General features: G+C 28.5%; 1 protein-coding gene across 1 annotated transcript; it reads left to right on the top strand.

Annotated features, from left to right (window-relative positions):
- Window positions 1-6,818: 6,818 nt before the first annotated feature.
- LOC139775933 (aminopeptidase N-like) lies at window positions 6,819-11,550 on the top strand. Its single transcript, XM_071712309.1, has 4 exons — window positions 6,819-7,905; window positions 9,851-10,128; window positions 10,894-11,075; window positions 11,200-11,550. The coding sequence occupies exons 1-4, from the start codon at window positions 7,527-7,529 to the stop codon at window positions 11,537-11,539; spliced, it is 1,179 nt and encodes a 392-aa protein (XP_071568410.1). The 5' UTR covers window positions 6,819-7,526; the 3' UTR covers window positions 11,540-11,550.
- The last annotated feature ends 206 nt before the right edge of the window (window positions 11,551-11,756 follow it).

Below are 11,756 nucleotides of genomic sequence, written 5' to 3'. Positions count from 1 at the left end.
ATAGTACTTATTTTATGTTCACTAATCATGTTGCAAGAGGGGATAATATGACCTTATGTAAAGATCAAGTCAATAATATATCAAATACTTTATTACAAGATTGCGTACTAGTTTTAAAAAAAATATAACTAATAAAAGATATATCTCATTGTCAGTAACAATATAACGATATTCGAATTTATCGGATAATGATACGACTTTAACGACTTTAGAACTTGTGACAGTACGTATTTACTATATATAATGTTTATTACCACCATCGTCCTCAGTTCTTAGTGATCTCTCGAGACGGAAAGGTTGCGATTCTATAGACAGACTTCTGGCATTCGTAATTGGTAAGCATTAATCACGGTTAATTTCAAATTTACCAGTGTCATTATAAATTCTAAGTATCAAATAATTTTAAACTCTTTCCAGGATTATATATACATAATTAATCTCATATAACCATACTTATAATACGAGAAATATGAAAATAAATAGATATGCATTGAATCATTAACAATACATAAGTATTTTAAAATAATGGTCTCAAAAATAAATTATTATATTTATCGTGTTATCTGAACTTGCTTCAATCTTACGTGTTAACATTATTTATATTGAGCTTGACTTAAATTTTACAGTTTTTCCATAAATGAACCATTTAACATCTTCTTCATTACTTTTTACTTATTCCATTCAAAAATGCCAAATTTATTATTTCAGTAATTATATGTAAAAATTATTTACTTGCTAGTTGCTATGATGGACAACACATTTCAAAATTAGAAAGTTTAATCTCGGATTCACAATTAATAACACAAAAGTCTATTAATCTTATATGTCTTATATGTAATTATTGTCTTATATGTAATACGAGCAAACTTAACAAATATACAAGTACAAAATAATAAAAAACAATAATATTTTATAATTAACATGATATTTTACGAGATTTTATACATTAAATATATACATATTGTTTTTTTGTGTAAAATGTTGGTGTTTTGCCATCTAATACGCTTAGCCAAAACAAAAATTACAATTAGTAGCATCATAAAGCGCACAAATCTCAAAAACGCCTCGAGAACATAAACTTAATTGTACATGTAACGGAATATACATATAAAATTGTTATAATGTTTTCCTCTGTTTACAAATATTTACTTTAAATTTCATGTTTCTTTTTCTTCTAACTTAGGCTCATTTCTACAAACACCACTGAACCTGTTGAAAAAATTATCATGGAATTATTCAAATTACTATTCAATGTAATGTTGATTATGGCTTCTGTTTCTAAAAAAATGCTTATCACTGAAGTTCGCGCCGAAATTCGCCCTTGCCGAATGATACAATACCGAAGCATTATACAATTTGGTTAGATGTAGACGTTGAAAAGAATATCTTCCATGGCAAATCTAATGTCAGCATTATTATTTACGAACAAACTCGTAAGATACATTTGCACTCAATATATTTGAAAATTAAAAATACAACAATTGAAAATATTGATATGCGTAAAAGGACCAAGCATATCGCAAATACGTATTTTTACATTGAGAAAAGGGAAGTTACGTATATTTATTTTGACTATCATCTATCACCTGGTAATTATATTCTAAACATGGAATTTATGGGCAACATATCTAATATGGGTGACTTCATGGGTGGTTTCTTCAAGACTCCGTTTATAAACGAAAAAGGAGACAGAGAGTGAGTAGATTTAAAACTAACAAGGACATATACATGAATATATTCATTAAAAAAATTAATAATTAAATTGTTTATATCTAAATGTTGACTATTTTAACCGATTATAAGAAATTTCATAAATATGCTATTAGATATAAAGAATGAATGAGAAAAACACTCTGAAATATTTTAAAGAATTATAAAAAAATGTCCTAAAATAACTTCAGTTAAAGATAGGGAATACGTAATTGGAATTATATACACATATTGCAGAACATTAAATCTGACATTTTTTATTTGTTCATTTTCTTGTCATCCTTTATTTTATTACCACTGTATAGATTTTAATTTCTAATGTTTTTAAAGAAATAATATATTGTTTAGTATAATTTTTGTAATACTTACTTTTACGCTATAATTATAAAATACATGAAAGCATAAAAGCATGTAATGTATGTAACCATCAATTAAGAACAAAGTATCCGTCATCTTAATCCAAGCTTATTTTTATCCGTATCTTTAATTTAGAAGATACTATTTAAAAAATTTAAAATTTAAACCATAGAAATTTCAAATGTTGAAAGAAGCGCTAATTGTTATATTTATATAAAATTTCCACATTTTAAAAGCAATCGTGAATTTCATGTTACGTATATGTTGCATACTATAAAAACATCTTTACGTGTTATAGTATATTATACTGTAATGCATAAAATAATGTAAAGATATAAAATAATAATAAGAAATACACATAAAAATATTAGGAAAAAATTATTTCTTAATTGTAACACGTAATCGTTCACATTCCGTTAGTCCTATGCCATATTTCAATATTAACACAGATTAATAATTTATCATTATTTGAGATATCGTTAAAACTCGTAGATGGTTTGTCGCATCACGTAACTGAGCTACTGGAATACGACGAACATTTCCATGTTGGAACGAGCCAGGAATAAAAGCTACATTTAAAATTATCGTACAGCACCACAGAAAGTACACGGCTTTATCAAATACGCATTATAGAAAGAGAGTCCGTGTTAATGATGACATTGTAGAAACACATTTTGAAGAAATTCCTGCAATGCCCGCTTATCTTGTAGCTATAGTGTTGTGCAATTTGCCCTACACAAATATATTTGAGAAATTGAGAGGCAGGCAGCAAATTGAACATAATTTAAATTTTACAAGTCGCGTTATAACAAACGTTAGGAAGCAATTGAATATTTCTTCAATGCAACAACATTTCGCGGTTCCAGGCTTGATAGATGATGGCATGGCAAAGTGGGGACTTATACTTTACAGGTAACATATATATGATTAGATATTTTTTTACTGCAGTCAAACATTAATGCATAACGGATTAAGAGATAGATTTACTTTTGCTTTTTTAACGAAATAATTCAGAATTTTGTATATTTTTATTGTTAAATTGGTTTCATTACATGATTGTATATACATATAATAATTTTAGTAATATATATGCATAACTGAGATGTAAATTCTGTTCCTAAGAAAAAGCAAATTTATTTTATAACTAAAATAAGAAATTTACTAAAATAAAATCAGTACAAAATATACATTCGTTTACTAATAAAAAGGAAAATTTTCTTTATTTTAGTAAATGGAGTCACAGTTGTATGCAAACTAATATTTACTAAAATCCAGAACATTTTTTTCTTACAATTAGTGTATAAAAGGAGTTATGACTATTAAACACGTCCTTCTTTTGTATTTACTTTTGTATAAGTTTTAGAGAAAGTGCTAATTTTAATACTCACTAAAATATCGAGGCTTTAAATGTCGATTTGTTAAAGATGTCAATGCGATATTTATCGATGACAGCATGCCACAACAGATAAGTGGTTGGTTGTTTAAAAAAATATGTGGCAATAAAAGATTTTTAATAGTTATTATAGAACATTTTTGATAGTTAAAATTATTTTTGTTTTTTAATTAGTTAATTAATTTTAACAGTTTCGTATACGTTTTTTCTTACAGCAATTACAGATATATAATAAGTTGTAAATAAATTTTTTTAATGTATTTTTTAAATATTTTTGCAAATATGTTTTGCTAGGAATTGTGGTAAGCTGAAACGTAATCATACTATTAAAGGTATAAACTATAGCGAAAGTTATATATAAAATTTTAAATATATTTTTTATAAAGTTACATACTAAGATTAATAATTACACAGCCCCACAAAAAAAAAATTTTTTTTTGTCCGGCGGACCGGACTAGTCAATTCTTACGTATTTTGGGTCGCTGAATCCGAATCCGAGGTCAGAATTCAAAAGTTGGTTCGTGTTTTTTTTCTAATCTCAAAAAACATACTTTTTTAGTACATTTTGAGCCGTATTGAAAAAGCGCGAGCTAGTTTCGAAATTCTGACCGTGGATTCGGATTCAAAAGCTTGAATTACATAACAATTGACTAGATTTTTTAATACAAAATGGCAGATCCAATATGGCGGACCCAATATGGTGGATGTTTTTTTAAATTGATCCGATTCGCTTGAAACTTGGTACTCAGGGGTTTTTGTGGTCGCTGAGTAAGAATCTAATGTCAGTTTTCCAAAATTCAAAATGGCAGATCCAGTATACCCGATGAGTTTTTGAAAATTGACCAGATTCGCCTAAAATTTGTTACTCGAGGGTTTTTGGGGTCGCTGAATACGAATCTGACGTCATATCATAACATAATCACACTGAAAATGCAGTTTTTCCCACATGACTCTGAGAAAGTACAAATCTTATATATTTGACGTCCAAGACCACAATAGTCAAAGTATATCCACCCTGGCGAAAATGAGAAGTTTCATAAACGTTTGTTTGATGTTTACGTGAGCGTTTGCGGAAGTTTGTTGAGAGTTTAGAAACGGTCAGGAGAGAGTTCGTAGAGCGGAAATTGCAACGCTGCAGCGTTTGAAAGGCGTTTGTATATAGTGTTTTTGAGAGTTTGCACAGCGTTTACATGACGTATGACGTTTGCTGAGAGTTCTTTAAAACATTTAGAGATCCTCTGTTAAGCGTTTAGGCTGCATTCGGAAACGTCACCCGGGTACACACTGGTATACTCCCTTCTCTTTCTATCTCAGCGAGTTAGAAGGAGAAGGGAGTATACCCGTGTGTACCCGGGTGACGTTTCCGAATGCAGCCTAAACGCTTAACAGAGGATCTCTAAATGTTTTAAAGAACTCTCAGCAAACATCATACGTCATGTAAACGCTGTGCAAACTCTCAAAAACACTATATACAAACGCCTTTCAAACGCTGTAGCGTTGCAATTTCCGCTCTACGAACTCTCTACTGACCGTTTCTAAACTCTCAACGAACTTCTGCAAACGCTCACGTAAACATCAAACAAACGTTTATGAAACTTCTCATTTTTGCCAGGGTGGATATACTTTGACTATTGTGATCTTGGACGTCAAATATATAAGATTTGTACTTTCTCAGAGTCATGTGGGAAAAACTGCATTTTCAGTGTGATTATGTTATGATATGACGTCAGATTCGTATTCAGCGACCCCAAAAACTCTCGAGTAACAAATTTTAGGCGAATCTGGTCAATTTTCAAAAACTCATCGGGTATACTGGATCTGCCATTTTGAATTTTGGAAAACTGACATCAGATTCGTACTCAGCGACCACAAAAACCCCTGAGTACCAAGTTTCAAGCGAATCGGATCAATTTGAAAAAACATCCGCCGTATTGGGTCCGCCATATTAAATCTGCCATTTTGTATTAAAAAATCTAGTCAATTGTTATGTAATTCAAGCTTTTGAATCCAAATCCACGGTCAGAATTTCGAAACTAGCTCGCGCTTTTTCATTACGGCTCAAAATGTACTAAAAAAGTATGTTTTTTGAGATTAGAAAAAAAACACGAACCAACTTTTGAATTCTGACCTCGGATTCGGATTCAGCGACCAAAAATACGTAAGAATTGACTAGTCCGGTCCGCCGGACAGAAAAAAATTTTTTTTTGTGGGGCTGTGTTATTATTGTCGTAAATGCTGTAGACAAATTTGTATTAAATAAAAATATATTATATATATATATATATATATATATATATATGTATATATACAACTTTTCCTCATATCTATTAAAATAAAATGATATATTCGCCTATTTTTATTCATTCTCAATTACATTATATCTGAGTAATATTTGAATACAAGTAATTATGATATACCAAATAATATTAAGGAAGCAATAAATAAGGTAACAAGGTAAAGAATAGTTCAAACCAATGCGATATATTATATATATGAATGACTTTCAGAGACGAAGATATTATTTATGATGAAGAGAAAGATAATATTGCTCGCAAAATGAAAATAACGTGTTTAATTGGACGCAAAATAACACGACAATGGTTGAGTTCTATGACATGTCCATCGTGGTGGTCCCACTTCTGGTTAAATGAGGGTATTGCTACGGTTCTTTTTGTATCAAAAATTATTGATAAGGTTAATTGCTTATACATCTCTTATGGAGTGTACTTTTTCAAAATAATATATACTGGTGGAGATTTTAAGAATCCTAGTTCAAGTATTTTCAATGCTATCTACAAAATTGTAAAATACTTACTTTGAAAGTGTTTATGCATATTTTTAATAAAAAATATCAAAATAACTGCAGTAACAGCGTGCAAATAGTGCTGTTGCATATTGCTAGTTAAAGCATTCGCTCAAATTAAATATTCCATGATTACTCTTATCATCAAGTAAGCTTTCGTTTCTAGATTATTCCAAATTCTCGTATGTCGGATTTGTTTGTTGTCCAAATTGTGCAAGAATCTCTCTATTTGGACGGCCAAGGAATTATGGAACCTCTTACATCGTGGGAACAAAAAGGCAACATGATCTCTGATATTAATTCAATTTTCTCTTTCTCCTATTATATCAAAGGTAATATAAAGAAGTACAAGATAAAAAAATAAAATTTACAAAATTACAAATTTTTTATTGCTGTTAATAAATGTAGTTAACTAGATCTAATTATTTTATAATGTTATAGCACCTGCTATATTGCGCATGTTGCAACATATAGTCACAGATCAAGTGTTTCAGATCGGTATCAATATATATTTAAAAAAACAGTGAGTATTTATTTCTGTTCTTTTTGGTTTGTCTACATATATTGTTTTCAAGTTTCTCCCATACCTACTTGTATTAATATATATTTTTTTTCTCTATGAATGTGCACTACTTATGTCTTTCTCTATTTTCTTTCTACATGTCCACAACACTGAACTAATTTTTTTTGTTTTATATTGACGATTTTTGATGATTAGTTCTTCTTATTATACTACTTCCTATTTTTGCTTAATAATATTTTTAAGAATTTTTTGTTTTCATTTTTTCTCTTATTTTTTACTTCTTTTGCGTTTTTTTATAACTTACATTTCATTATTATCTCTTAATTTCTTTATCGTTAACTTTGCTATTACTTATCTTTATCAATTTTCTGTTCTAATTATTTTTTTCAATGTTCAACTTATTTCAATATATTCTGATAAGTTTCCTCCCTTTACTTAATATCTAATCATTATTTCAATATATTAATGCAATATATTATTGACTCACGTATTCCATTATTCTTTACATCTGTAAGTAAGTGCATATTTTTTTTAGAATTTATTCTTAAACAATTTCTATTAGATTGTCATATAAAAATGTATTTGTCATATAAATTATTTCGATCTTTTTACCCTAAACTTTTTATCTTTTTTAAGTTAAAATTATATAAATTGACCTCAGCTGTATATTCAGAAATAAATTAAGCAATAAATTTTACTTTTGAATATAATATGTGTTGCATTACATATACTGTATTAACATGATTAAATTTTGGGAAATTTCTGTTAGATTAGCTACTCCGAATGATTTCTGGGCTGCCATGCAAACTGCTTGTAATGAATTACCAACACTTATATCACCAAATATTAACATAAAAGAGATAGTATATCCTTGGATAAGCCAAAATTATTATCCTGTACTAAATGTAACGTTAAATTATTATAACAATATAAAATATTTAAGTATAGTGATAGAAGATACATCAACAGAAACTTGGTCAATTCCTACAACATTTACTACGTCATTGGACACGAATTTTAATAATTTATCTAGTACTTTAATTAAATCGGGAGAAGAACATACTTTATTTGATAAGAAGTTTGAACATAGCTGGATAATATTGAATATGCAACAAATTGGTAAGTATTAAACGATTATTTTCTTGTATTTTCGCAATTTATTTTACATAATCAAAATCTAGTAAAACAATAAAGAAGAAAATTTAACTCCATTCAAACATATCAATGTCAAAGTTATTAACCCTCGGTTGTCATATCTCTTTTTTCGAACACGTTTGTCACACAGGGCCAATTTGATCCCAATCAATTTTCAAGCAGCTGCTGTTCAAAAACTAATCGCAAAAAACTTTAGAATTACTTAAGTTTGAACATTGTAGAATGTATTCTCATTATAAAAAATTAACTTTTCGAGAGGCATCATGTTGAAAATAATCCTTAAAAAATGTAACTTCCAGAAAAATAACAAAATCATAACTTTTATTTTTTAATGTTTCTTGCTCAAAATTTTGAACAATACTCTTAAGATATGTTGCTTTAATATAAAGAAATAGTCTAGGGTCACTTTGACCCCGAGTGACAACTACAGGTTAAATTTATTTTTATACAGTTTTACTATAAATTTAATTTTCTATATTATAGGTACTGTTAATTTTAGATTATATTATTGTCAAATTCAAATTATTGCACATGCACATGCACATTTGTGTAAGAAACTATTTTGTTGGAACACTTAGATTCTATAAATAAGTTTTCAAAACTATTTCTTTAAAAAAGATAAAGAAAGGCGCTAAGTGCGCATATTAACAAAGTATATACGTCAATTAATTATATACTGTCTACAAAATATTGAATGTTGTAAAACGTGATATACCTAGAACTGTTAAAAGTGCACCAATAAGTTCAATAATCAAGTACAGCTACATACCCGAGAAAAAATGATTAGATAAAAAGCATTGTAGAAGTATTTAGCTCTGATTGTACAGCTAAATACTTTAAAGAATATATGATATTTCGAAGTATATTTCCATAAAAATTTCTTAAAGTGTGTGATAGATTTATTTCAATAGAAAGGCTGAATTAAAAACAATATATAAAATAAAAAAAAATATTATTACAACAAGAAGTTACTAAATGCAAGAACTTGCTATATCTAGCAGCTAGTAAATTTTCTACAGCAAATGTAGCCTCAATAATATTATTTTATCAATTTATTAATTAAGCTTATCACACGTGTTATATTGCATTTATATTGTTGAGTAGGAAATTACAACTAACCTGTACGTTACATGTTGCATTGTGTTTGCTGGAATGTACCATTTTTTTTTATTTAATTTAAACCAAGTTTATAAAAAGTATGTTATATAAATTTAAATTTGAAATGCATATAATGTAAGTGCATTGTCACTTCAAAAGCAGATAGTAAAATTGCATCAAATTTACAGTAAAGTTATTGGTTAAGATATGGATCAGATCATAGTAATAGTAAATACTTTTATAATTTAAAATTATTTTAAGCTTTATTTTACGCCAAGTTTTTTGTGTTAAGTATTTCTTTTATTCTAATAATATATTTCGATTTTTATCCTTTTGCTCAAAAGTTTCTTATAAGATACTAGGTTTCATATTTATGTTACAGAGCAAATATTTTATATTTTATCGGATAAAATATTTTAATATCAATGTAATAATAAAACAACTATGTATGCATAAGTTTTAGTTCAGTTGCCGTAATTTGATGATTAGGTACTTTCTTAGGAAAAATAGATTTAAACGATAAGCTTATAATATATTTTTCACGTTAATATATTTGCCCAAAATTATGATGTATTTTTTCGTGATGTTAAGTCCATTTTTGTATAGTAAAACACTTTTAAAATATTTTTAAAGTATCTAATTACACTATTTTTAACTTTAAAGCATATCAACAGTCAACTTCTTATAAGTAATGTAGGTACATTCAACTGATATGTACACTTTATTGAACTTTTGCACTTGGCATCTTTCTTCTATCTTTTTTTTTTGGAAAAGATTTAATGGACAATAATATTAATTTATATTGTAACAGGATATTATCGTGTCAACTACGATACTGAGAATTGGCAAAGAATTGCATGTTATCTCAATTCTAAAAATTATACGAATATTCATGTTCTTAATCGTGCTCAAATCATCGACGATGCGTTTTATTTTACAATGACGAGCCAGCTCAATGCCTCTATGTTTTGGGAACTTACGAGATATCTACGACAAGAGACAGAATATGCAGCATGGTATCCTATGATCAAAGTTCTTGAACGCATATCTTACATCTTCCATTTTCCAGATGAAAGTAAATATGTCAAGGTAAAAGATGTTGCTCAGAAAAGTTGTTACATCTAAACATTACATGCTTTGTAATAAAATAACAATTGTGACGTAAGATTTAATGAAATATCCTATATAGTGAACAAAATGTTAGCGCTCATGATTGCATGTGGGTGGCGTGACAACGTCCGCAGTAGCACGCTCTCTGCTTCTGCCGAGAACTTTTATTTTTTCAGTTCGCGAATTAATAAATAAAAAATTGTACGTTTGACTAAAAATAGTATACGGGATCAGATTCATGCCACTTCCACGCAGTTGTTCTTGAGTAACGCCAAGTGTATGAAATTTCGACTTTTAAACGGCTATTATTTTGGATGGAGGTGTCGTAGCGACTTGTTCGGGTTTTGTTTTTCTATAAAAAACCTTTTAAATAAGCTCCCATTTGAACCCGAGAGCCGTTTAAAATTTTCAATCCTTATCCTGCCGTCACGCACCTGGAGGCGGGAGATGATAGACACTCATGCCAAATGGTAGCTTCTTTGAAATATTGGAACAGGTGTTTCACTGTTTTACTTTCCGATATTTTTATTTCTACGAAAGTTATTTGCAGATTTTCACACTATTGATAAACTTTGTATAATGATAAAAAAGAATTGAAAAAATTTATAATCAAATTGCATCTATTTAAAAAAAAAAAGTATTCTTAAGTACACGTGCATACACGCTCCATCGCTTTTTCGTACATAAACCAATAAAAAGTTTCAATACACAAATATAAAATTTTTATAACTTTACAATATTTAGACGATCATACTCGAACAATTGGAACCGTTTCTTCAAACAATAGGATACAACGAGAATCGGAACGACAGTTATTCTATAAAATGTTTAAGACAAGAAGCTGTAAAATGGGCATGCGTTCTCAATGATTCTAGCTGCAAGACTATGGCCTTAAATAAACTGCAACAACACTTAACAGATCCTGTGTAATTTAAACGTTCTTTTTTAACCATACATTTGTATTACTTACAATGCCCGATACAGTAATCTAAAAATATTTAAAATATGCATGTAAGATTCTAAACTAACTTTTATATCTTGTCTTTTCAGACATAAACCCTTGCCGGGGTGGAAGAAATGGACATATTGTAATGGTTTATCGATAGCTAATGAAACTGTTTTAATAAGTGTATATGATATGTATGCGAAAGAAATTCTATCTGGAAAAGATACAAAAATAAGTTTAGAGTTTCTGGCTTGTTCTAAACATTTTTACATAAATTCCATCATCTTAAAATCAGAATATTATGATAAAAAGATGTTTGAAGATATAAGAGAAGAGACTATCGATAACATTAACTTTTTTCATTACAATGTTGCGAAACATGCACGAGATAACTTAGTACTTGATCATATATTAGAAAATTGGGAGAGAGCAAAACCCAAGTAAATTATTTTCTTCCGTATAAATATATCTGCTTGTAATTACGATAGTATATTATACATATACATACAAATTAAAAATCGTTTATTTTGTTTTTACAGAGAAATTAGAATGACTACAGCATTAATTGATATTATAAACCACGTGTATTCTAAGGAACAACTTGATAAGGTAATATTTATAAACGTTATGGCTACTCACATGTTATCTTTCCATTTCATCA

Source organism: Temnothorax nylanderi, unplaced genomic scaffold (genome assembly GCF_030848795.1).
Source record: "Temnothorax nylanderi isolate EJ_2023f unplaced genomic scaffold, tnyl_v1.0 TNYL_tig0108_pilon, whole genome shotgun sequence".
NCBI classification, from domain to species: Eukaryota; Metazoa; Arthropoda; class Insecta; order Hymenoptera; family Formicidae; genus Temnothorax; species Temnothorax nylanderi.
This window is presented reverse-complemented; position numbering and strand designations above follow the sequence as displayed.

Coding starts and splice junctions, on each gene's coding strand:
- LOC139775933 (XM_071712309.1), top strand. CDS start 7,527: ATGATTAAATTTTGGGAAATTTCTGTTAGATTAGCTACTCCGAATGAT. Junction 7,906..9,850: donor ATTGAATATGCAACAAATTG/GTAAGTATTAAA, acceptor ATATTGTAACAG/GATATTATCGTGTCAACTAC. Junction 10,129..10,893: donor ATGAAAGTAAATATGTCAAG/GTAAAAGATGTT, acceptor TACAATATTTAG/ACGATCATACTCGAACAATT.